Genomic DNA, 27460 nt, shown 5'->3' with positions numbered 1-27460 from the left:
TTCTATCCAGAGATGCTGCTTGTCCCGCTGAGTTACTCCAGCATTTTGTGTCTATATTCGGAGTGAACCAGCATCTGCAATTCCTTCCTGCACCCTTTTTACAACCCTAACTTAGAGGATTGCATGTCAATATTAAAAAAACGGTTAAACAAACAGATTCTCTTTTGAAATTATCACCAATTAAATTCTGAGGTCCATTTCTTGAAACCGAAAACTTTGTTCATATTACAATGCACTTAAATTTGATATACTTCACAGTCAAGTGGTAGTAAGATAATCTTTAACAAGCGATAAATAAAATGATACACATGGTACAACTATGTTCTTTGAACATTCACATTCACACACTTTAATATCATGAAAATTTATTCAGACATGGCTTGTGTGTATTTAATGTACATCTTTTACAGAATGCTTTTTACAACATCTGTTTCCAAACAGCTGAATAGCAAGATACGGTAACAAATTGCCAAAGACATTTTAAATAGAAATCTTTATTTACAACATTAACATTGAGGCGAATAAATCATTAAAAGCAATATCTGCTAACCAGTTTACCATTATTCTGTGGAACCATCTTAAAATGAATTTTCTTTCATAACTTGCTTTACTTGAAATGTAACATAGGGATACAAATGGCAATACTAGAAACCTTGAGACTATCCTTAATTGAATTCATACTATTCAAAACGTGTCTCCTCCAGATGGCCTTTCAAATATTGTTTTTCCAGCATGATACATTTATCAAATTCATAATTATGATACAGAAAATTAAAATCAATAGGCTGAAGCAAAAAGGAAAAAACAAAAAAAAGTGACTCATTATAATACTTGCATTTAATTATTTCTTATTTAAATAATAAATAGTTTGCTCCACTGAATAAACCTATACATTAACTATATTAATGTACAATTTGGTGTTATCAGTTAAGAAATGGGTTTGAATACACAATCTCAATTTCTAAAGCCGTAAGCAATCTAGAAACGGAAAAAAATTAAAAACCTACAATAGCACACTGTTTACCTAGAAATCCCAAATCTCCAAGAGCACCAGTTAAGATCGCACATAATTGTACAGGAATTTAAAACGGTAATTTTCAGCATTAAAAATATAACTCCATTTTATTCACAGTGCTCTGAACTCATTCTGTATTGTGAAGCACAACGTTGGGTAAAATGGTCACTTATTATCAGGAAGGGTGGAAATCAATGTGATGGTCTGAAAACATGCAACCCAACCTTTTCAATTTTTAAAATGAGTTGCTGATATTACTCAAAGTCAGTGTTCAGCCTGAAAGGTAGACACCAATTTGTAAACAGTGTCACTGAAGTGTCACTTGGAATAAAATCCGAGTCATTTAAAATTGACTAAAGAAGATACACTATTCTCACACAATATGCTTTCCTACATGTCCTCCCTTCTTGGTGACATTGGATCCACACACATGAGCACTGTTCTGCAGACAATTGGGGCCTGAAGTACCTGATCCAAACACACTCATCATTCATCCACAATCGTGGAGAGTTTGCATCACGAGACATGCAACTAATCTTGTCCCACCGCTTCCCCAATATACATTGATGGATATATTTTTAACTTTACAGGGAGCATGATTCCCAGCCAGTTTCCTCCTCATCAGAATCAGTACGGACAATTGTAGAGCATCTGTCCACGACTACATTTTAACAGAGGGATCGCACCTGGAGTACCCCGACCTATGTGGCTCACCTGCTATCTGGCTGGACCTTCTGAGCTATCAAGGATATCAAAGTACTTTTAAGTTTCTTTCACAAGGTTGACTGTATCCCTTCTCAATGGGATCTACCGATAAAATTGCACCCTTCAGAAACAGGGGTTATTTCTGTTCTCCGATGAAATAACCATGTTTTAAGAGGAATTGGTGCATTGATATCTGTAAATGTTCTTTGCTGTAACAAAAAAATTGGAGCTGAGACAATCGACAGTTAATTCAACTTTACAAAACAATCAAATTTTGCGTGGTAATTGCTTCTGGAAAGAAAAAAAATGCAAAAATCTCGCACTGCTTCTAAATCATGTAAATAACTACTTTTGTACATTGGAAATGTTATACAACGTAAGTAATGGCCTTTTCCTGTAAGATGCAAGTGATTTATCCCATGCCATGCACCTTGTACTAGTACCGGAAGAATCAATCCTTGAATTAGCTCTAAAGTACAGCTCTGCGTTGAGAATGAAATGCCCGAGTGTTCAAGGTACCATGACACCAGCTGTAACTGGGCACGTTTAGTCATTGAGGAATGTTTGTATACCGACCGGGCTGCAATTTGAAACCTGAACACTTAAACCAGAAATCCTGCCTCACGTCCACGGCATCTAATGTTTTAGTGGGAATGTTCTGGAAATCAGCTGGATCAGCATGTCTACATCGAATGAAAGTAATTTTCCCACAGTGTGAAAGAGTTTTAAAATCAGTGAACAATAATAGATGCACATTAATTGGTTATATTCTTAATGGAATTCTTCACTGAATGTAGAATTAGTAGTTTTAATATCTATTTCCCCCCTGGAGACAAATAAAATGCAACTGAATAAAATGGCCTTTATTTTTCTAAGTCTCCACACTAAGACTCTGCTACTGCCTTGTAGCCAGTGGACTCACAAGTTCAGGTTACTGGGTTATTGCCAGGTCACACACAGTCGTCTGAGGAAGGGTCTCGACACGAAACGTCACCTATTCCTTTTCTCCAGAGATGCTGCCTGGCCCACTGAGTTACTCCAGCATTTTGTGTCCATCAGGCTAATTTCGCTGTTTGTTTTGTTTTGTTTTGACTTCACGTCAGTTAGATGTACAGCCAACCTGAGTATTTCCACTTAGTAACTGATTCCCCTTTAAACACAAAAGCCTGACAAAATAATTTTTCAACTCTGATTTTCCCAAGTATAAATATAACAATTAATACTACTTTTATTACTTAAGGACTGATTCTCTAATTCCAGGTGAGTGGAATCAGCAGTCACTCGTCTTGTTCCACTGAACAACTTGGCTGGACAACAAATGTGTCTCATCTATTGCTCACTTCCATCTCTGTTTAACTTCAGACAGCCAGATTTTATTTTGGTCCATTTGCACACCAACAGCTGCCAATGCATTGACGTCAGATGTAATTAAATGTTGAAGGAACCCAATACCAACCCTACAGGCGGTTTTCTGATTTAAGTAGGGTTAGAGGGGGTTTCCTGAGAGTCAAACAGCAGGGAAATAGGCCTACATCTGTGCTAACTGTCCAGAACCCATCCAGAAGAATATCATTTACATCTCCATAACAGCACCCACTTCCCCACCATAATTCTTGTCACTCGCCTGCACTAGAGCAATTTCCAGTAGCCAATGAATCTACCAAACAGCATATCATGGAATGTGGGAAGCCAGAGCACCAGAAGAAGCCCACGCAGTCAGTCACAAGGAAAACGTACGAAATCCAGACAGGCAGAGCCCAAAATCAAGACTAAATCTGGGTCACTTGAGCGGTGATGCAGCTGTGCCAGTGTCACCCCCCAAACTAAACTAAATCAGGTACTATTGATCATTTGTTCTCACAATGAAGCAAATCTGCTTTCAAGTTAAGAACAGTAATTTATTCAAAAGTGAACATTAAAAGCTGCGTTTCTCCTGTGAATGGATTATACAAAAACAACCCTCCATTGAATAGTTGTGGAATGTATCAGCTGCTGTTGAGAGCAACAAGTCATTTAAAAAAAACCGTTAAGTGATCAATATGATCAGAGGTGGCCTCAGGCCATTAACTACACAAAACATATCCATTACTTCAGCCAAAGTAGGTCAATTTGTGAAAATATTGTTGCCAAAAACAGCATTTTGTCTCAATCTCCACGCAAGCATTAATTGTGGTTTAATTGTTGCATAGATTTCTTTACTAACTGAACATTTAAGCTAAAATCATTCAGTAAAAGTATCCTTTTAAAATGTTGTTTCTATTTCGGGAAACAAGTTTCATCTTGACAGTGGCATGTCCAACTCTATTAAAATAGAGGTCATGATTTTGTGTGTATGTCCTTGCAGTATGTTTTACTTAATGCAGTAGCAGACTTATTCATCTTCGCAAATGATGCAGACCAAACATCGGTACATGGAAACAAATTATAGAAGAAACAAGGAAAATGGAAGGTAAAGCAAAGTCAAATTAGCTCAGGCAATGAACAATTAATTAAGAGTATATAAAATGACTCCACCCTGTGTTATCTTTAAGGTGATTTGCCAATGTAATGTTTATAGTTTGATCTGTTTTCGTTCGCTGACAGTATTACATTTATGCTTCTAACTAGCAAAAAAAACCCCCATTGCAGTCAAAGAATTTTGTCTTTGATTAAACTTTCTGAAATCACTGGCATTTACTCTTAACACAGTTACTTCCAGATCAATGAGCTGAAGACAGATGCAACACAGAATTCCAGTACCCGCAAAAATCCCCACAAACAATATTTAGCCTTACGTTAGTTACTGTGTTGCCCATGGAATTGCACATTGCTCAGTTCATCAAATCATCATGGAATTTGCTCATTCAAAATTATACAGAATCAGTAAGTTACACAAAGCACAGACCATTATTCCTTTGGAGTACAACTGTATAAATTGCCATTTGAGGCAATGTCACTTGAGGCATGATGTCAAAATTGAATCTCATTTTCAGCCTCAAATTTAGATTCCACCTCCCTGAATTTGTAGAAGTAGTGGATTGCCAAAGTTGTCTCTTCACCATGATCCTTACATTATCCATCTCAAGGGATTCAGCAATTAGTATCTGTTCAACAATTTACAGGCAACTCACTCCCTTCCTCTCAGAGGCGAGGGTAGCCAAATGGCATGATGGGCAATATCTGTCTCGATACAATTAAAAGGAAAAAAAGAAGAAATAAATCACTGTTCATACTTTCTGATCAGTTGCTGTTTTGTCGATCCACGCCTCAATTTAAAGGTTAAGATTAATACAGTTGTACTTTTCAGAAGCACTTCTATTTATAAATGAACTTGGGGAAGGTGGGGACCAGTTGAGTGAGAGGATGGGGTAAGAGAAAGAAATGCAGCCTTCTACAAAACTAAAAAGTAGATGGTGACATGGGAAAATCTAATCATTTTGCACATTCGTACAAATTAGTTCCATTGCCAATGCCAGGCGCAAATAGGACTGACAACTTGAACTGATGCTAAAAGGCATGTATACAGAAATAAGTCCGTCAAATAATTAGCCTCACCAATGCTGTGCAAACAAAAAAAAATCCTTAAATGTGACCTATAAAAGTGTATATATAATATAATATTGTATTCATTATTTACATGATATATTCACAGGAGTCAGCTTCCAGGTGTTCCATGCTGCAGTACCTTGCTTACAGTCAACAGCACGCACCTTGTGTTACTCCCATTTGAAATTTTTTATCTGCAATATTTCAAAACGAAGATTATTATTGCTAGGCATTGCATATGCAGATTTAAGAAGTTGAATGTTGAGATACATATTCTGTGATCTTTCTGAAATACCAATGGAATACTTAATGCAAAGATGATCCAGAAAACGAAACCAAGGATGTGCCAGTGTGCAGCCAGGGCTACACTGATCACAAGAACAGTGAACCTCGACTACTTCAATCTTCTCTAAAGTGCATCCACAAGCACACTGTTCTATGCCGACACTTGGCAATATTTTTCTCCCCCAAATGTCCGTAGCTGTATAATGACCACATTGCAAGTGACATTTCACAATACTGTCAGGAAAATAAACATGGCTAGGTACTGCAATAAAGTAGATGCAAGATTTGGCAAGCAAAGATGACATTGAAGGACAATTAAAAACCAAAGCAAATCCTAAACAATTTGAATTTTCGATCAAGCTCTGCCCTGTCACCAGGAGTCTGCTTTTCGATTAAACATCTAATAAAAACAGAGAAACGGTTCTTCTTTCTTAAGAAGTGAACACCTTCGCAGGCTGGCACAGCGGTTCTGGTTGGGCCACACCAAACACCAGAAGCACACAAGATGGCACCGTTTCCTTCTCTGTGCAAGTCTCTGCTGTAGATCCTTAGTGCACTGATTTCACAAGCCACATGGACCCAGGTTAACCTTTTGGATTGATAGTCAGCCATCCTGAGTTGTCAGCAATATTTCTGTTTCATGGAGAAAAAAATGATTAAAAAAATGAATTGAATGCAGGGTCAGATGTTTAGTCCACTTCAAAAAGAACAAAGTAATTCAGTTAAATAATTCACACAATTTCCTTTGGCGCTTGAAAGAAACTCAGTGATGGCAAAAATAATCTATTTTCTTCTTCTCATGACAAGGATTAGAAAAAGTCATCAAGATCATATCACACAGAGTCCAAATACAGAAGTTTCCTTCACTGACCAACCTATACCATCATCATACAAGCTATTTATAATTTTTCCTAAAAGACAATAAAACATTAACTTCTTAGTTTTAGTTTAGAGATAATGGAAACAGGCCCTTCGACCCATCGAGTCCATACTGGCCATGGGTCACCTGTTACCATTAGTCTATGTTGCCCCATTTTGTCATCCACTCCTTACATTCTAGGAGCAAGTTACAGCCGCCAATTAACCTACAAACCCGCGTGTCTTTGGGATGTGGGAGGAAACTGGAGCACCCAAGTAAACCCACGCAGTCATAAGAAGAACGTGCAAACTCCATACAGAGAGCACCCAAGGTCAGGATCAAACCTGGGTCTCTGGTGCTGTGAGGCAGCAGCTGTACCAGCTGCGCCACTTACAGGCAGAGAACTTAAATAAACTTGTCCTTTTGACTAACTATACATGTATGACATTTCCATTTCACATGCAAACCACCCAAATAAATTCAAGATAAATACATCTAACAAAAAAAACAATAAATGACCACCCATGCGACATCCATTCCTAAACACTCAGAACGGGTGTCTGAATGCATTCATTATATTGTAGTTGATTCTGCACTGGCCAAGCTGCTTAAAATCATTTCAACCAGATATAAACTCAGTCCTGACATAATTCATTTTTTAATATTTCAATACTTCAAACTATTGCAAATTTATATGAAGACAGATACTTCAACAGCATGTTTCAGTGGGGGGGAGCACTGCGCTGAAGCAAAGACATTTGGAGTGGTATATGGAAAGCAACATACATAGAGCTATATGGGTCAAACGCATGCAGGTGGGACTAGTGTAGATGGGGAATCTCAGTCTGTATGGACAAGTTGGCTCTAAATTTCATTAATAATGTTTCCCCCACTATGAGTTGTTCTCTGAGACAAGATAGAGTACAAGTAGAATGGGCCAATATTCTCTGATTTATTTTTAACACAGTAAATTCTAACGGGTTTATTGAGTTAGATGTTGTATGACTCATCCATGAATTTGAAGAGTTTAGAACTTAGGTATGGAATTGGGGCTTTGGACTTTCCTCCCCAAAGGTTTGTAAATCATTGGGATCTTTGGGTCCAGTGAATCCTAAATGTTTTATCTAGTATACCAAGAACTGAAATAGACAGATTTTTGGGCATCAGAGGGTAGGGGAAAATAGGACAGAAAGTGGACAATGTAGAAAGTAAGTACTGCAGATACTGGTTTATGCCAAAGATTGACACAAAGTGCTGGAGCAACTGAGCGGGTCAGGCAGCATCTCTGGAGAAAAAAGATGGGTGAAGTTTCGGGTCAGGACTCTTTTGGGTCAAGGACATGAAAACGTCACCCATCATTTTTCTCCAGCAATGCTGCTGAGGTACTCCAGTACATTGTGTGTACCTTTGGACAATGTGGAAGTCCAGTCATGTATTTATTACACGCCACAGCAGACTCACAGGCTTGAGGAGCTTTAGAGACTAATCACTTTCACATTTCTTGTGGACAACATCTTAAGATTACTTTATTGGCTGCAAAACATTTTGGGGACATACTTAGATTGTCTATGATTCCAAATAGAAACCTTTATTAAATGAAAACTCCTACCTGTTCTGGACCAATGCTTGATATCCCTGACACAGACATTGGAGCCATGCCCATTTGCCCTGGCATCTGACCCATACTGTTGCCACTGGCATTTACTGGCATGTTGTTGTTCATATTCATCAGGTTGCTGTAGGTGCTGGCATTTGTCTGTTGTCCAAATTGCTGTGGAGATTGCTGCGAAAAAGCACTGCAAAGACAAAAATGATAAAATAATCCAATTTACACCAGTTCTGTGCTATTCTGACCACAGCAGACAGATACAGAGGAGTGAAGTCTGTATGACCCAACACAAATTCAGCTGTAGGTTATTTACACCGTTGGCTATCTTCCTTCAAAAATTTATGCCAATCTCTTGCCATCATCTTTTCTAGCAGCCTCACAGACCAGTAAATCAGCAAAATGTTCCAGCTTTTATCACTCATCTTGTATGTAGAGAAAGTAATGCTGATATTTGTTTAATTTAGTTTCGAGATACAGCGTTGAAACAGGCCTTTCAGCCCAACGAATCTACGCCGACTATCGATCTCCCTTACACTAGTTCTGTGTCCTACACACTGGGGGCAATTTACAGAAGCTAATTAACCTACACACCCATACATCTTTGTAATGTGGAAGGAAACCAGAGTACCCAGAGAAAGCCCATGCTGTCACAGGATGAACATACCAACTCCACACAGACAGCACCCAGTCAGAACTGAACCTAGGTTTCTGGTTCTGTGTGGTAGCAGCGGTTCCTTTCGCCACTATGCCGCCTGTTTCGTAGCCCACTGTTTTATTCTATCTGGAAAGGATTGTTCTGGCTTTACCATCATCACCCTTGGAATGTGCTTACTCTACAGTATTGGCTGAAGTTATTTTTATTTCAGACCCACTCTCAACCTGTAACACAAATTTAGAGTCAGGAGTTAATCCCATTTTGATAAAAAAGAAACGCTAAATTTACATGGGTAGCCCTGTATTATTTCAACTTGTCAACGTGTGAACTGCTGTTTCAATTTAGTGTCAAAACAAATTAAGAGAACATCTTGAAAGTTCTTTGGGCTACATAGTTTATTTTTAAACCAAATCATTAAGTTGTTAGGGGATTCATTGCTGCCATCCTCTTATGCAAAAAAAATCAGCATTTAAAATTGAGTCACATACTCAAAGCTCTCTCGCTCACAGAATATGCAATTTATAGGCAAGCAACATAACCAAGATACTGCATTGCTGTAAACCACAATGCACAGATTTTTTAATTAACTTTCTAAACGTGAAATAATGCAAGCATTCCAAATAGCTTGAGAATTAACCAATATAACAGCTCTCAATAGCATACCTATTTCCACCCATATTTCCTGTGGACCAACTCTTCATGTCAGCAGTTGTTTGGTAGACAGAAGCAGCCTGAGGGTGTTGCATCATCGGATTCTGCGACTGGCCAATTCTTGACATGAGTGCATTGTGAGGGCTGGGAGCCCGGCCAAACGATGGATCAGTCTGCTGATTCATACCTGCAAAGAGAAAACTAGTAAATCCAATTCTGACAACTCAAAACCAATTCATTCACAATTTGAATAACTTGAGTCATTCATCAGATTGCTAATGAGAAAATAAAACTGTTCATAATCAAAGGCAAAGATGTTTGTCTGTTAATCCCTCATTATAAAGCAGATTTTCCATGGGATCCACCACATGGCAAGACAATGGCATTACCAAATTAATGGAAATGGACACAAAATACTGGAGCATTTTAGCAGGTCCTGCAGCATGGATGGGTGACGTTTCAGGTCAGGACTCTTCAACACTAGACCTTGTTCATGTGCAGAGAACACCGAGCAGTATGTAGGTTTCTTCCCTGCCCACACAAACATGCAAATAAACAGGAAAAATGGATGATCTTCAAAGGCAAGTGATCAATAGGTGGACATAAAATGCTGGAGTAACTCAGTGGGTCACGCAACATCTCTGGAGAAAAGGAATGGGTGACATTTCGGATCAGAACTCTTCTTTAGAGTCTATCTTCTTTTGTGAAAATAGACTTTTGTATCCATCTTCAGTATAAACCAGCATCTGCAGTTTCTTCCCACACAGAGACCAATAGATTTTTGTTTCAAAGTCTGCAGTTGTGGAAGAACTGTTAGTACTCCATTTGTCACCTTAATTAGCCTTAATATGGCTAATAGGTCATAACCAGAGGCCTGTGGGTTCATGTGATAAAACAACACCAATTTGCCTATGTTTGCCCAATATTTTAATAAAATATTCCATTCTGGGCACTCAAGATCAGATCTGAAACTAAATATTATAAAGTTCCTAGTGTTATTTCCTACCAAAGATACAAAGGGTAGTGAAGAACAGGGCCACAAAATTCCCCAATAACAGGTCAATGATTTGAGGAAATAAAATTATATCCAAGATGCTGGACAGGTGGTGGACAGCTTAAAAATCTGCAACTAAATGCGTTGGATTGTAAATGTATCATTTACCAAAACCATCTAGCTGAACATTGCGAGCTGTGTCCAGGGGTTCGGGTGGAAACTACCCACACAGCCACACAGATAGAACTTGTTTAAAGACCAGTTAATCCAAGTTCAGAACCAGCATGTTCCAGTGGGGAGGAAGAGGAGGGATAAGAGTGGCAAAGTAAGGGAACCTTGGATGACCAAAGAGGTTGTAAATTTGGTCCAAAAAAAAGAGAGCGCATGCAAGGTTAACAGGATGGAATCATACAGTCTTTGACAAATATAAAGAAAGGGGGAAAAGAACACAAGCTGGTGATTAAAAAGGCCAAAAGGGGCAACAAAATGGCTGAGTCAGATTAAAGAAAATCCCAAAGCTTCTTATACCTATATTAAAAACAAGAGGATAACTAGGGAGAAGGTAGGACTACTCAAGAATCAAGAAGGGGCTTGGAGTCTGGGGACATAGGCAAGGTATGAAACAAATACTTTGCATCTGTTTTCACCAAGGAGGAAGACTTGAAGGACAGTGTGGAGAATACCAATATACAAAGTCAGTTTGAGATTAAGGAGCAAGAGGCTTTAGGTCTCTTGAAGAGCATTAAGGTGAATAAGCCCCCAGGACCTAATGGAATTTATCCCAGATTATTGACAGAGGCAAGAGAGGATACCATGGGAACCTTGTCAAAGATCTTTGTGCGTACTCTAGCCAGAGGCAAAGTTTCCGAGGACTGGAGAAGAGCTAATGCTCCTTTATTTAAGAAGGGAAGTAGAGAGAATCCAGGGAATTATTGGCCTATGAGCCTCACATCAGTGGTAGGGAAATTATTGGAAAAGATATTTCAGGATAGGAAGTACTCCCATTTGGGAACTGGTTAATTAGGGACAGTTAGCATGGCATGAACATTTGTACATGTGCAAACTTACTAAACTAAGTTTTTTTGAGAAGGTGACGAAGGTAGTCGATGAGGGTAGGACATTAGATGTTGTCTACATGGATTTTAGTAAGGCATATGATAATATCCCCCATGATAGGCTGATCCAGAAAACTAAGATGCACAGGATTAACAGTGACTTGGTCGTATGGATTCAGAACTGGTTTACTGATAAAAGGCAGAATTGGGAAGCTGTTTTTGGAGTTAAGATTAAATTGACAAAAGAAATGATGCTGTACATGAAAAATAATTATCAAAGGCATGAAGAACAAATGCTGCAAGTGTGAATCATGGGATATGCTGACCACGGAAAGCCTAACTGGACAATGGCTAGGTAATGCAGGTGGTAGAGAGTACAACTTAATGGCAACATGAATGAATTCTATACCATAGCTTGCAGGGTAGGTGAATTGCTGCGGTGATGCCGGGGTTATCGGAGGACCGCCCATGGGCGTTTCCATGCCAGTGGGAGCTGTGACATTGGGTGGAGGGCTGAAGCCCTGCTGTTGGTGCTGCCTCATGATCATGGCTCGGTGCATCATCTGCCTCTGGCGAAGCTGCTGACTCAAGAGCTCGCGCTGTCTCTGGGCCATCATCTGTGCATTGAGAAAGTCCTGCAAATGAGTACAGAAGACGACATAAACAGCCCACAGTAATCCACTGACCATTATTAGGACTGGAAAGTGATTGCTACAATTTACATGTGGAACATTGTCCAAGTTCTAACACAGTGGTAGATAACCCGTGGTGTCTAAATAAAGTTCTAATACAATGCTAGTTCAGCACAAAATATAAATAATGTGGAAAATCCTTGTACAGGTAAATTCATGTTTAAAAAAGGTTCGACGCAGAACCTTCTTTATGCAGAACTGCATTCTGCATTAAAAAAAAGGCTTCCTCTTGACTGATAGAAATTGTGTTTTTTCTTTATTTCCTGCTTATACTAATGCAATTATTGTTTGGTAGACTGTGTTAACTATCACCCACCTCTGATTGGTCCCATTCCAAATGTAGTGAATAGAAATTACATGTTTCAAATCTAAAACTGTTCACGGCATGTTTGTCTGAGAAAAACTGCGTGCAATAAGGGTCCAGTAATAACTCAGAAGAGATTCAAAGTAAATAAATGTATTTAGGAAACTCATCATACCACAACTTTACATTGTGAATATAAAATATGCATCCCAACTATAGAAAGAAAATATGGACAAATGTACATCCCAGACCCTCCCCCACCTCCACACACAGACACAGACAACACATTTAAAAATGTTTTGGGTAAAAACAGATTCATATATTGAGAATAAAGTCTGAACACAAGTCATTACCTGTGCCACCATTTGCTGTTGGATGCCTGGCCGAAGAGCTGGATTAACTGTATTAGGACTTTCCAGTTTGACTCCAAGGGACTGACGATTTGGATTCATAAGCTTTAAAATACAAATATGAGTAAAGTGTTTCTAATTCTGATTCAAACACAGATTGAACCCCAACATCATTGCAGCACCATTTCAGTTACTGTGTTTCTGACAAGAAGCCACGGGCAAGTTGTTACACAGAATTGCCCTCAACTAAGAATGATGACAGAAGTACTCAAAATGAGCAGATAGCCAGAGTACAAGCAAGCAAATTGGAGTAGATTGTTTGATGGAAATGGAACGTCAGGAAAGTGTGATGTTTTTTAAAAGTGTGCAGACAAAAGTTCAGGACATGTATGTCCCTATTAGAGTGAAGGACAAGGCAGGTAAATGTAAGGAGGCCTGGATGACCAGGGAAATTGAGGCTTTAGTCAAGTGTAAGAAGGAAGGATGGGACCAAGTGGGATCACTTTGGAAGGATGGATGGGGCCAAGTGGCAGCTGGGATCAAGTGTATCCCAAGAGGAGTGTCGGGAAATAAGGAATAAGCTAATATAAGGAAGTCAGAAGGGCAAAAAGGGGACAGGAGATAGCTCTGGCAGATAGCATTAAGGGTAATCCCAAGTCATTTTATAAGCACATAAAGGGAAAAGGGGGAATGTGAGAGAGTAGGACCCATCAGGAATCAAAGCGGTGAACTTTGTGCAGAACCACAGGAATTGGGCAAGGTTCACAATGAGTATATCTCCTCTACCTTTGACGTGGAGAAAGACAGGAATGAAGACGTAGACTATATTTGTATATGGGGTGAGATTCCAGAAATCAGAGATGCAAAGACACTTGGGAGTGCTGGTGCAGAACTCCCAAAAAGTTAATCTACAAGTCGAATCGGTAGTAAAGAAAGCAAACCAAATGCTAGCATTTATTTCAAGAGGGCTTGTACACAAAAACAGGGATGTAATGTTGAGGCTCTTTCAGGCGCTGGTAAGGCCGCATTTGGAATATTGTGAGCAATTCTGGGCACCATATCTGAGGATGTGCTGGCTCTGGAGAGGGTCCAGAGGAGGTTTACAAGAATGAACTCAGGAATGAGTAGGTTAATCTATGATGAGCATTTGTCGGCACTGGGCCTGTACTCGCTGGAATTTAGAAGAATGAGGGGGGACCTAATTGAAACATACAGAATAGTGAAAGGCTTGGATAGAGTGGAAGTGGAGAGAATGTTTCTACTCATGGGAGAGTCTAGGACTAGAGGTAATAGCCTCAGAATTAAAGAACGTTCTTTTAGGAAGGAGATGAGGAGACATTTCTTTAGTCAGATGGTGGTAAATCTGTGGAATTCTTTGCCACAGATAGCTGCGGAGGCTAAGTCAGTGGATATTTTTACGGCAGAGATAGATAGATTCTTGATTAGTACTGGTGTCAGAGGTTATGGGGAGAAGGCAGGAGAATGGGGGTTAGGAGGGAGAGATAGATCAGCCATGATGGCGGAGTAGACTTGATGGGCCGAATGGCCTAATTCTACTCCTAGTCTTATTACAGGAGGATGGGGGATCTTGGGGAAGTCACTGGGTGTCTTTGAGAGCAGTCAGTATTACGGACGCATATGTGCTGAAGGTCCTGACGCCTATGAAGATAGACAAATCTCCCAGGCCTGATCAGATCTATCAGAGGACACTGTGGGAAGCTAGAGAAGAAATTGCAGGAGCCCTCGCTGAAATTTATGAGTCATCGTTAACTACAAGCGAGGTGCCGGAAGACTGGAGGGGGCCAAACGTTGTGCCTCTATTTACGAAGGGCTGCAGGGAAAAGGCTGGGAACTACAGCCCAGTGAGCATAACATCTGTGGTTGGAAAGTCACTGGAGAGTATTCTGAGGGATAGGACATACATGTATTTAGTTGGACAAGGCCTGTATAGGGATAATCAACATGGTTTTGTACGTGGGAGGTCGTGTCTCACAAACCTGATTGAGTTTTTTTTTTTAAGATGTGACCAGTTTTACCTGGGTGATCCAGCTTCCTCCCTCACTCCAAAGAAATACAGGTTTGTAGGTTAATTGGCTTTGGTAAGATTGTAAATTGTCCCTAGTGTGTAGGACAGTGCTAAACATTGGTTGCCGCGGACTCGGTGGACCGAAGAGCCTGTTTCCATGCTGTATCTCTGAAGTCTAAAGTAAAGAATGCCTACTGACAAGACAATATAAGCTGAAGAATTGAAGGGAGGTCAGGCAGAGTACATTTCTGAGTTCAAAGCAGTTTATAAATTAACAATTGATTTTGCCGTTTCATGAAGAAAACAAATTTAGCATGTGGTTGAACCACAGAAGTGTCTCCCATTAAAAAGAGTATACAATTACTTCAGACACTTACAGCACTGTGCTTAACAGGCTTGATCAAAGATTTAATTACACAATCAGGGCCACTTTGGCCGGAAATAATTTGGTTAATAAATGTGACCTTGAGAGGTCTTTTTTGCAATCTAACCATAAACTTTCTAGGCTTCTAGGCGTGCGCCAAAAATAGCAAACTGCAACATGATCAGGCAGGTGCATAAATGCTTCTTCAACATTAAAATCAGGGAGTTTGAGGCTAATGCTCAAGATCCCACTCACACAGCATCCTTACAATTGCTCTAAAATCCACCTGATGGGTTCAGTCAGCATCCAATGAGCCTTTATTCAAAATTAGACACAATGAACTATGGATTCTGGTTCAAAATAAAAAGACACAAAGTGCTCAGTGGGTCAGGCAACAGCTCTGGAGAACATGGATAGGTGATGTTTCGGGATGGGTTCTTTCTTCAGACTGACTATAGTGGGGTGGGGTGGGGGTGAAAGCTGGAAGAGTAGGGGCAGGACAATGCCTCGCAAATAATAGGTGTATGCATGTGAGGTAGGTTTGTGATTGATAGATGGCTGGACATGAAAAGACAAAGTGTGAGATAAGGAGTTACGGTTACTATCAAGATCAAACAATGAAAATGTCAACAATCATAAACATCTTCGATATGAAAATCAGAATTCCAGAAAAACTGCTCACCTGCTGTTGTCCTTGTAACCTCTGCTGAAGTTGAAATCGTAGTTGCTTGGGAGCGGAAGCATTCATCATACGATGCCGAGCAAAGTTTGCTCGGGCATGGATATTGGGAAGGGGAAAGCTGCCTTGTTGACCCATTTGATTCATCATGGGGTTGAAACCCGCTTGTTGACCCTGCATGGAAGGATAACATCCTTGTGCTGGACCAGCTTGTGAAGAAAACTGCTGACTGTACATAGCTTTCTGTTCCAACATCAAGGCTGTGTCTTGTCCCGAGAAGATTTCTGAGTGTGCCTCAAGAGGCTGAGCCTAGGCAGCATAAATAACAACAATCTTTTTAACTGTGCAAAACCTTAGCAAAAAAATAACTCACATGTAACACCTTTAGAAAATTAGGTACTTCAAAAGAAGTACTTTGGTAACGGCCTCTTCAAATCTGCTGAATTATAAAGATTCTCGCAAATTCTACAAATTGCAATGAACAGTACAGCACAAGAACAGGTCCTTCGGCCCACAATATTTGTGCCATACATGATGCCAAGACCATCACTTATCTACCTGCACATAACCCATATCCCTCCAGTCCCTGCATATCCATATGCCTAGAGCAAAATCTTTTAAATACCACTAATGTATCTGCTTCAACAAACACCCCTGGCAACATGTTCCAGGCACTCTCCACCCTCTGCATAAAAAAATTATTTTCTTTAAACTTTGCTTCTCTTACCTTAAAGCTATGCCCGCTAGTATTTGATATATGCCTTTCACAATGTTATATACTTTTATAAGGTCTCCCCGTAATCCCTGGCGTTCCAGAGTAAACAATCCAAGTCTGTCCATCCTCTTGCTGCATCTAATACCCCCTAATCCAGGCATCACTCTGATAAATCATTTTTCTCCAGAGATGTTGCCAGACCTGCCGAGTTACTTCAGCACCTTGTGTCTATCATTCTGATAAACTTCCATTGCAATCTTTCCAGAGCACTTACGTGACGAGACAGAATTGCATGCAATACTCCAAATAATTCATTAATTTATGCTATTTATATAGAATGTAGCCTAGTTCATGTTAAGGCCACTTCTAGATAGGACAAAAATCAAGGTGCTAGAGGAATGCAGAGGGTCTGGCATCGTCTTTGAAGGAACTTTCTTCAGACTGAAGAAAATACATATTAGTTAGGATTAAATGTTGCACCTGACTGATAAGATCTGGAATTCCTAATGCCCTGTCAATTTCCTCCAGTCCCATTTCATCTGCGTTGCTCAGCAGTGTGTCCAACTGATCCAAAAGAGCTTTCTCATCATTCTGAGCTTCGGCAGTAGTGGGAGGGCAAAGAAGATCATCCAAGGAGCTTCCAAATGGTTGCCTGTAACAAACAATTTACCACCAAATGTATCACTGCAGGTACAAATTGGCAATCAAAATTTTCAGTTAAATGAACATAACTATTTTAGCAGGCAGATCCAGTACATCATCACTTACACCCCCTTTCACTGTGCATTATTACTGAATCATCAAGATAATTTTCCCACTGTTAACCACATTAACAGCTCGAGACTGATAGCACAACCCCGTTCGTCTGTTATATTTATGTCAGGTCTTTGTTATGTCAGTGGTGCAGCAGTAGAGTTGCTGCCTTACAGATCCTGACTACTGCCACTGTCTTTATGGAGATTGTACTTTCTCCCTGTGACTGAGTGGGTTTTCTTTGGGTGCTACGGTTTCCTCCCACACTCCAAAGACGTACCGGTTTGCAGGTTAATTGGCTTTGGTGAAAATTGTAAATTATCCCAAGTGTGTAGGATAGTGCTAGTGCATGGGGTGATCACTGGTCGGCGTGGAGTTGGTGGGCTGAAGGGCCTGTCTAAAATCTACTGTCTACAGTCTAAAGTCTTTGTGAAACAACCTCGTGGTAAAATTCATCAGCCAAGTGTAAAACCCTGAATATCCATTAGAATAACTCTATTTGCTGTAATTACCTCTCTTCAAGTGTATTTTGGTAATGGCCGCATTAATCTGCTGAATTATAAAGACTCAGGCAAATTCCACAGATTGCAAGAACCTATTCCCTGCCATTTTAAAATTCTAAAGTCTAATCTTAGCATCAGTGCTAGGACGCTGATAGGATATTAGGGATTTGTCAAAGGAAGGAGAGAAAAATAGTTGATGCAAGAACAACTTTAAGTTCTTTTTGTAGATAAGAGATACAAAATACCAGAGATGAACTTTTAATCTGCCTTTTACTAATGCTACATTTGACAATGCTTGAACATAAAGAGCAAACTATTCAGCGCCTCGTACCTGCTCTGATATTTAATACAAGTATGTCTCATCCTTTAACTCAATGCCAAATGAAGCAAAGATAGAAATAATCTATCAAAAAGTAATGAGCAAGTGATTCCAATGTCAACATGTATCATCAATTTTATAAGAGTCTAAAACAAGCAGCTCACCCAATTTAGTTTCCACCACACACTAACCTGCTTTGATTGCCTGAAGGCCCTTGTTCCATCTGAAGAACACCTTCAGGCCATGAAGTAGAGGGATTGGTGGGACCCGGTTGTTGCCCAAACTGGGGGCCTCCAAGACCCATATCCATTTCTGAAGATCCTGCGTAAGGTAAATGGGCACCAAAATTAAAATAAAGAAGCAGAATAATAACTGTATTTTCTTCCTCACTCCAATCTGCTTACATAGATTAATACAAATAAAAGTGTTTTTCCCCCAGTTGTTAAAAATCGTCTATTGCTCCAATCGAAGAAACAAAAACATACAGCTACAATACTTAAAAAATAAATAAAAGCAAGGGACCTCCAAACTTTAGAAAATAGCTAAAACAAAATATTGTAAATGCTGGAAATCTGAAGAGAAAACTTAACAGGTTTGGCAGCTTTTGTGAAGCAAATGGTAACAGAGTTAACATTTCAGGTCGTGTAGGAAGGAACTGCAGATGCTATTTTAAACCAAAGGTAGACACAAAATGCTGGAGTGCTCAACGGGACAGGCAGCATCTCTGGGGAGAACCCATTCCTTCTCTCCGGAGATGATATCTGTCCCACTGAGTTACTCCAGCATTTCACATCCATCTAACATTTCAGGACAGAGACCTCCCATCGGTGCTGGGAATAGAGATAAAATAAATATGAAGAGGAGGGAGGTGAGGAGAGAACAGGTCTGCAAAGGGGAGGGGAGAAGGCTTGAAAGATTAAGTGTCAAAAAGGTGAGGGCATAAGGTAAAAGAACCTGGCAGTCTGAGGGAGGTGGAAAAGCAAAAATATTAAATTATCAAACAAACACAGGACAAATGTGACAAATAAAAATACTAAACATTGTACTTGCGTAAAATAGTGGTACGGCGTTAAATGCAAAGGGTTGTAATGTGTCATATCATATCATATCATATATATACAGCCGGAAACAGGCCTTTTCGGCCCTCCAAGTCCGTGCCGCCCAGCGATCCCCGTACATTAACACTATCCTACACCCACTAGGGACAATTTTTACATTTACCCAGCCAATTAACCTACAAACCTGTACGTCTTTGGAGTGTGGGAGGAAACCGAAGATCTCGGCGAAAACCCATGCAGGTCACGGGGAGAACGTACAAACTCCTTACAGTGCAGCACCCGTAGTCAGGATCGAACCTGAGTCTCCGGCGCTGCATTCGCTGTAAAGCAGCAACTCTACCGCTGCGCTACCGTGCCGCCCTGTCAGAAGGTAATAAAGGGTGGATAAGAGATTCACCAGAATGTTACCTGAACTTGCGGGCTTGGATTATAGGGAGAGGTTTGATACGCTGGTGACATTAGGGTAACCCCTTGGCCTCCTACACTCCAAATAAAGAAGTTCCACCATGATCATGAGCGACATGGATAAAGTAAGCACTATCTTTTCCCAGGGTAGAGGATTCATAAACTAGAGGGCATAGGCCTAGTTATGGTGGGGAAGGAGGGGTGGAGGTGGGAAGGAGCAAAGGACCTGTATTGGTGCTGTACAGCTCCATATCTTTACGGTATGATTGCATCGTTAGAACAGTGCAAATCCAGGAAAAATGTCAGTGGGACCGAGAAACAGAATTAAGATGACAGAATGCTCCAGATCTTGCTTGTGAATTGAACAGAAATATTTAGTTTAGTTTAGAGATACAGTGCAGAAACAGCTCCTTCGGCCCACCGAATCTACGCCGACCAGCGATCCCTGAACACCAACGCTTTCCCACACAAACCAGGGACAATTTACAATTATACCAAGCCAATTAACCTACAAACCTATACATCTTTGGAGTTCTGCTAACAGTTATGCTACCAAGGTTTCCCTTTCAAAAACTTATTTTATCTTGGTAAATATTCCTAATTCGGATAAGAACTGTCACCCCAAAACATTAATTATTTCTCCCTCCATAAAAATGACGTGACCTATTGAGCTTTTCCAGCACTGTTCTTTTATTTCAGTTTTCCAAGATTGGCAATATTTTATTGTGTGTTTGGCAATCAGTCTGCATTTAACTAACCTTAATTCTAAAGATAGACAAAGTGCTGGAGTAACTCAGCGGGTCAAGCAGCATCTCTGGAGAAAAAGGATGGATAGCGTTTCAGGTCGGGACTGAAGAAGGGTTTCAACCCAAAACATCACCCACCCTTTTTCTCCAGATACCTGCAGGAGTGCAATGGTTTTGGGGAAGCAGGGGAGAGAAAAGAGATAAAAACTTACGCATTCCCATCATCTGTTGCTGGAGTAATGTTCTTGCACTAGATTGTCCATTGGATCGCATCTGCATTGCAAGTGAGGAGTTACCCACCACGCCTCTTTGCATCGATGAACCATACTCTGCACCTGGTCTGATCATAGACACGGGGCCTGTGTTTCCACCAGAGTTCTGCAGTCCCCACTCTCCAGTTGCCATCGCTGTTTGCTGAGCAATACTCATACTGCTCTGCGCACCTGGAGGAGTACAATGTGCTGCAACATGACTGCGAACAATGAACAATGCCAGGTTATATCCTATATTATGGCTGCAAGAAGAAAAGTGAATGCAGAAATGTTCTTCAGTAACGTTTGCTACGGTCACAGAAGTCCACCACAGGATATTCACTTTAGTTCATAACGCACACCCGTGTAAATAATTTGTCCAGGTGAAATTTTGCCAGCAGCATTCAAAATAAAATTCCCCAAACAGGCAAATAAAAAATGACCACAAAATAGTCCACGGTTTTGTTTGAGGGACACAACTGGACAGAACAACTATGATAGCTGTTTGCTTTACATTTACTTGAAACAATACAAAGTCAGGGCTCAACATCTCATCAAGAAACAAAGCGCTGATGTCTCAATTCACAAGACGCCATACAAGCTGATTTTACAGAAAAAGAAACATGGAGAATGAGTGATGGTTGGAAGACAACAAGCAATGATTATTGAGAAAGAGACATTTTTAAGTATACCATCAATAACATTCCAATGGGGGAGGGGGAGGCACACTTCACATTAGAGCAGTAATATTGAAATGTTTTGACTGTACCAGATTCTGTAACTTTAACGCAGATCAGAAATAGCAGTAATAAGACATTACTGGTAAACAGGATGGTCACATAGACAAGTTTAATGTACTAAAGTAAAAATGGAGAAAAAAAGACAGGGGGGGGGGGGGGGAGGAAACAATCAAGTAACTGAATTTTAAATGAACAAAAGGGCAGTTGGACCACGTCACACTGATACTCAAGTCATTAAAGGTTCTGCTTGAGTACATATAACCATGAAAAAGAAAATTATACATTGGAATTCAAGGAAAACCCATGAGGAAGGTTTCTATATCTTTGAGAACACTACTTCAGTTGTTCAGCTCGCGAATATGTACAAGCTCCCTGTTGCTACTGCAAATTTGAACAGTTATTTTAATTATGCAGAGACACGTGTATGAATTACGAGAATGTAAATTTTAAAACCTTGGAAGAATATATATTTTTCCTATTTCTGTAATTTGATAGATCAAGTTCTCAAACAAAATTGTCGTAAATTGGGCAAAATTGTTGCATATTGGCCCAATAACAAGCCCATTCTCTCAACAAAAAATGTGTAACTTACCCAAATGTGCAATTAACTGCCTTCCTAAATTAGTGAAATATTGAAGACAAAGCTCATGCAATGTTCTCAATAGTCTTGAATTATGTAGACAGGAATTCAGGAATAATGAGCTATCTTCTAAATGGAAGAACCATGTACCCTCAGGAGATGGCAAAAGCACCATTGCACTGGTTTAAAGAGCAGGGTAGCATCCCTATTGTACTAGCCAGCAATTATCCATCAATCGATATCATGGAAGTATTACCTAATCATCATCATGTTGCTGCTTCTGGAGCTTGCTGGGCGCAAATGGATTATCATTGTTTAGTTTTTCTGGTTAGTTTAGAGATACTGCGTGGAAACAGGCCCTTCGGCCCACGGAGTCCGCACCGACCAACGATCACCTTTACACTAGTTCTATATTATCCGAGTTTCGAATCTTATAGGGGCAATTTGCAGAAGCCAATCAACCTAAAAACCTACACAACTTTGGAACGCGAGGAAACCGGAGCACCCAGAGACTACCCAGGCAGTCCACAGGGAGAACGTACAAATTCTGTACAGACAGCAACCGTAGTCAGGATCGAACCCGGGTCTCTACTGCTGTGCCGCTGTCAGTGGACTTCAAAAGGAAAACCCGGAGTGAAAGTTTATTAATCTGCTGAGATCATGAAACTACAAAATTGCAAGTTATTTCTTGCCTTCCTTAAAAAAGGTGAGCCGCTTATATTAAATATAGACGTTTCAACAACTAAACGACAATCCTAGCAGTACTCAACCTTTTTAGCTCCTTTAAAATTTTTTATCACATCTTTACATGAGCTTGTGTAAGTAAGTGTATTCTCATCCAGTTATTCAATGGCTCATTTCGTAAAGTGTTCATCCATTTCCCCGCATCAGCTTTTGACGATAGTCTCTTTCGGAAAAATGCCACGAGAAACCACTCTGCACTATGCAGAATATAAACATTCTGCAACAAAAACTTGTTTTTGCAACATAATGTGACAATACCTTATAAATGGAATGCTTCAAATCTGATAGAGCAAAATGCAAAAGTGGATGGATGATGGTGGCAATACCATGTTTTTGGGTGTCTTCCCCCTCCCCGGTAGATTCACAAATTGCTACATGTACTTCTCACGGAGGAAACATACCTGCACTTCCCACAAAACTCTCTTGGCTGCCTCCCATTCGATTTACCATCATTGCTTGCTTTGCCATCATTCCATAAGGGGTGGTGCTTCTTAGAGATGGGCCAACTCCTGTACTGGCCTGGCCCTGAGTGCTAACATCCAATGACATGGCTCGGTTAAACCGAGGCCTGGAGGATTGCATAGGTGATGGACTGCCTAAAGCTAGAAGATTGACACAAAGAGTTATCCTGTTAGAGGTGTTAAAATATAACAATAGGAATACAGAGCAAAATATGAATAACACTTTGCAAATTAAAATTTTGCTATTCGGTTTCTGTTCACATATTTTTAAGGCCAGTCTACCCATCGTCTGTTCAGGCCATTTTACATCACTGCCTTCCATCCCCATCCCCTTTTCCCAAAATATCACCTTTGTGCCTGCCCATCGTTGTAAAGCACTGAACAAAAATCCTAACATTCAGGAAAGGCTTTTAGCGAAGCAGAAAACACAATGGCAATATATGCCAAATAATAGGCATGTTTTCTCATTATGCATAAGGCCAAGAGGCAAAAATAAATTTATGGTGATCAATTTCAAAAGTGATGGAAAAAAACTGCTTTGATTATTAGAGGTAGGAAAATAAAACATTTGTGAAAGTAATTATATTGAAATAAACCCTTTGAATAAGACCAATGGTTGATCTCACTCTTTAAGAAGGTACACGAAAAAGTTTTTTAAACTATGAGAGAATATCGTCCATAAACTGCATTCTCAAATTGGTTGCAAAAATACAGTAGGTTTTGACAAATGAATTGTTCAGCCAATATTCACCCCCAGTCAACATGACTAAGCAAAGTGATGATTTAGCTCATTGTTGGTTGGGCAGCAGCTAGTTACTTGCTTCATTTGCTGAAAAGTGTGACTACATTTGAACTTTAATAGGCGCAAAGCACATTGCGATATCCCAAGGACATAAAAGCACAGCTTGCTTGTGTCTTCCTGAACAATGAGATTCTTTTTTAAAAAGTCTTAATGTGAAGCTCTTCTCAACTCACAAATTTTCTTACAGTACAGTCTAAATATTTGTTTAGAGTAGAAATGAATGATTATTTGATTTCATTAAAGTAAACAATATCAATACAATTTTCTACAAAACAAAACTCAAGCCGTCCCACTTGATTTGTTTTCAAAAATACACACTGAAAAAGCAATTATTTTAAGTAATTAGGTCACAGGACAAGTTCACAATTCCATCAGTGCAGCAAATTTAACCCAGATAAAGCCAATGGCTTTCCAAAAAATTATTTGGATTGCAAGAAATTCTCAGTACAGACATTCAACTTATTCAAATGAAAAATTATAACAAAATTTGCTGCTGGAGTTTCTTATCATATTTTTGTAGTTTCTCCCAATATCAAATATGCATAAAAGGTTCATTGTGCATACATCGAACCAGATGTAAATATTGTCCAAGTTCAAAATGTTATCCTACGCCTATTGCGACCTCGCTTCAAGGACGCCTCTTAGCAGTCGCTGCAACTGGAAAAGGGGCTTTCCACAGCTGTGGAATTACCAATATATTTGAACTTTTAACACAATACAACGTCAATCAAAATGTCCCGTTGTAATCCAAGCTGCAAGAATCTGGGTCATCCAGTCTTCATTGCTTAATTCCCTTGTACTAAGGCATGGAAGCGGAGGTTATGGTCATCTCTAAAAACGGACTTCCTTTAAGTTTTAAGGAATTAACGTGATTTAACGTAGCCAGGAAAGTTCACGATTGTGTCACTCGCGCAGCATCCTTTGTGCCACCCAGCTCCCTCACTAAACAATATGGATTGGATCTATGTTGTTAACTAATGGTTTCAATGATGTTTCGAAAGAAAACAGGGTTTATCAAATCTTTGGGATTTAGTTTGTATAGTTGCAGCAAATTACACTTCAAAAATGTTTACTTGAGAGCTACATAAGGAATCAAAACAAAGATGACATGCTACCGTAATACTCTATTTGAAAATGGGCATTTAAATAGAACCAGCACTTCCCTCCAACCACATCCAGTTAGGAGATTTTTCTGAATAAAGCATGGCTATTCACAGGTCAATTCCAGTGAAGAAATTAGGCTCATGTCCCTTCTGCATGCTGGACCTTCTAACAAGACACCGACCTCTCTGTGACCAACATCATGCCACCCTCCACTACCAAATTATTTCCCCAAACTTCCAATATTTGTATATCATGCACTTACTGCAGCCCATTCCTTCAACCTTGAAGCATTTTGTTTATGATTTAATACATCTACCAAAGACTGAAGCCTCCAGCATTAGCAGACTCAGACAGCAGGTGGAGCAGCTTTGCTCCCTATGAAGCTGAAGTAGTATTAACACTGAAAGTAATAAATGCAACTTACTGCCACGGATTTGTTTTGATGCCCCTGGGGATGGTGAATGACCTCTTTCGAATGCCATGGCATCCTGAAACATCGCTTGTTTATTTATCATGGAGCTACTGTTCCCAGACTCTGTATAATACTGGGGCAAATCGCCCAAAATATCATCCAAAGTATCCAGTTCATTGCTTGCCTAAAACACAACAGAAGAAAAATCAGCATTAATAGTTTAAGGACCATTCAGATCAACTATGAATTAACGATAAATGAAGACTGTTTGTATGCACAAGGCATGAAAGAACCAAATGTAATATTTCTCTATGTTTACAGATCAACCGAAGAAGTCTTTCATAAACCAACATCCTCGCAGGGTTTGCTCGTGCTGCTCAGGAGGACTTAAGCTAGAGGGACTGGAGGGGGAAGCAAGGGGTGGGAACCAGATCAGAGGGTCCGCAAATGAATAATGGAAAGATATATGTTAAGACAAGTAAGTCTCAGAGAACAGGCCAGCAGGGACAGGATAATCAACATAGTGAGACTGATGGGCTGAACTGTGTTTCTTTCGATGCAGAGAGTCTTGTAGGTAAAGCAGATGAACTTGGAGCCTGGATCAGTGCATGGAACTCGGATATGTGGACATGACAGAGACTTGGGTGCAAGAGGGGCAGCACTGGCAGCTCATCATTCCAGGGTTTTGATGTTTCAGATGTGATAAAAGGTGAGGTAAAAGAGGTAGAGGAGTTGCATGACTAATCAGAGAAAAACTTTACAACTCAATTTAGACAGGACATACTGGAGGATTCATCTACTGAGGCAATATGGGAAGAGCTCAAAAATAAGAAAGGTGCAATCACTAATGAGATTATACTATAGGGCTCTCAATAGCCAATGGGAGATAGAGCAACCTTTATAGAGAGAATATTAAAAAAAAGAGGATTGTTGTAGTGGGTGACTTTAACTCCCAATATTGACAAGGACAATATTGCAAGGGGTTTAGATGGGTCAACATTCGTTAGTGTTTCCAAGTCACAGTTTCTTGAAGCACTATGTAGATGGTCTAAACAGAGGGTGGGGGGGCTCCTATTGGAAACCAAGCCTGGCCATGTGACTGGCATGTGGGAGAGCATTTTTGGAACAGTCTTAAGATAGTTATGAATAAGGGCAGGTCTGAACCTTGGGGATAGTACTAAATTGGGGAAGGACATGTTGCAACTTTATTAAAGGAGCTAAAGAGAGTAAATTGGGAACAGTTGTGGTTGGGTACGTCCATATCAGACATGTGGGAGTCATTTAAAGGCCAGCTGATCAGACCAAGACCAGACCAGTCAGGAGGGAGGACATGGAGGTCAAGATGAGGCAAAATGAATGATGAGGGATTATACATTTGGTCAAACTGGAAAAGAAAACATCTGTAAAGTTTTAGAAGATGAAATCAGACAGGGCCCTTGAGAAATATAATGAAAGCAGGAAATAACTCAACAAGGAATTAGAAGGGGGCCATGTAATGTCATTGGCAAGTCGGATTAAAGAGAAGCCCAAGGATGTTTACACATTCATTAAATACAAGAAGGTAACCAGGGAGAGGTTAGGACTGTTCAAGAATAAAGGAGGAAATTTATGCCTGGAGTCAGAGACTGTTAGCGAGATACTATACAAATAAATACGTTGCATCGGTATTCATCAAGGAGAAGGACATGGAAGACAGGGAGATCTTGTACTAATAGGGTGTACTAATATGGAAAGGCATTTTGAGATCAAGGAGTCAATTTTGGGTCTCTTGAAGATGTATAAGTTGTATAAGATGTATAAGATGTATAAGATGTATAAGATGTATAAGATGTATAAGATGTATAAGATGTATAAGTTCCCAGGGCCTGATGGGATCGATCCAGGATTATTGAGAGGGGCAAGAGGAGATTACTGAAGTCTTGATGAAAATCACTGTATTGCCTCTCGCCACAGGCGATGTCCACGAGGTCTGGAGAATACCCAATGTTGATCCTTTAAGAAAGAAAATAAGGATAATCCAGGAATTTATGGACTGGTGAGCAAGTGGTGGACAAGCTGTTGGAGATGATTCTTCAGGATAGGATTTCCTCATATTTGGA

General features: G+C 39.9%; 1 protein-coding gene across 4 annotated transcripts in view; it reads right to left on the bottom strand.

The window, feature by feature from the left end:
- Positions 1 to 329: 329 nt before the first annotated feature.
- The window catches only part of LOC144604390 (nuclear receptor coactivator 3-like), a 179809-nt gene continuing 152678 nt past the window's right edge, over positions 330 to 27460 (bottom strand). For 3 of the 4 annotated variants that reach the window (XM_078418738.1, XM_078418740.1, XM_078418741.1), the window contains 11 exons: positions 25374 to 25545; positions 22984 to 23184; positions 20480 to 20710; positions 18250 to 18379; positions 16964 to 17135; positions 15772 to 16077; positions 12703 to 12804; positions 11763 to 11988; positions 9317 to 9491; positions 7999 to 8185; positions 330 to 6163 (listed from right to left, as the gene is read on the bottom strand). In XM_078418738.1, the coding sequence (XP_078274864.1) occupies positions 6152 to 6163; positions 7999 to 8185; positions 9317 to 9491; positions 11763 to 11988; positions 12703 to 12804; positions 15772 to 16077; positions 16964 to 17135; positions 18250 to 18379; positions 20480 to 20710; positions 22984 to 23184; positions 25374 to 25545 (1914 nt within the window). In that variant the 3' untranslated portion in view covers positions 330 to 6151. The remainder of the gene's footprint in view (positions 6164 to 7998; positions 8186 to 9316; positions 9492 to 11762; positions 11989 to 12702; positions 12805 to 15771; positions 16078 to 16963; positions 17136 to 18249; positions 18380 to 20479; positions 20711 to 22983; positions 23185 to 25373; positions 25546 to 27460) is intronic. The other variant, XM_078418739.1, reaches the window with a different exon arrangement.

This window comes from Rhinoraja longicauda, chromosome 22 (genome assembly GCF_053455715.1).
Source record: "Rhinoraja longicauda isolate Sanriku21f chromosome 22, sRhiLon1.1, whole genome shotgun sequence".
Lineage (NCBI taxonomy): Eukaryota > Metazoa > Chordata > Chondrichthyes > Rajiformes > Arhynchobatidae > Rhinoraja > Rhinoraja longicauda.
Note: the sequence above shows the minus strand (reverse complement) of the source record. Positions and strands in the feature narration are given on the sequence as shown.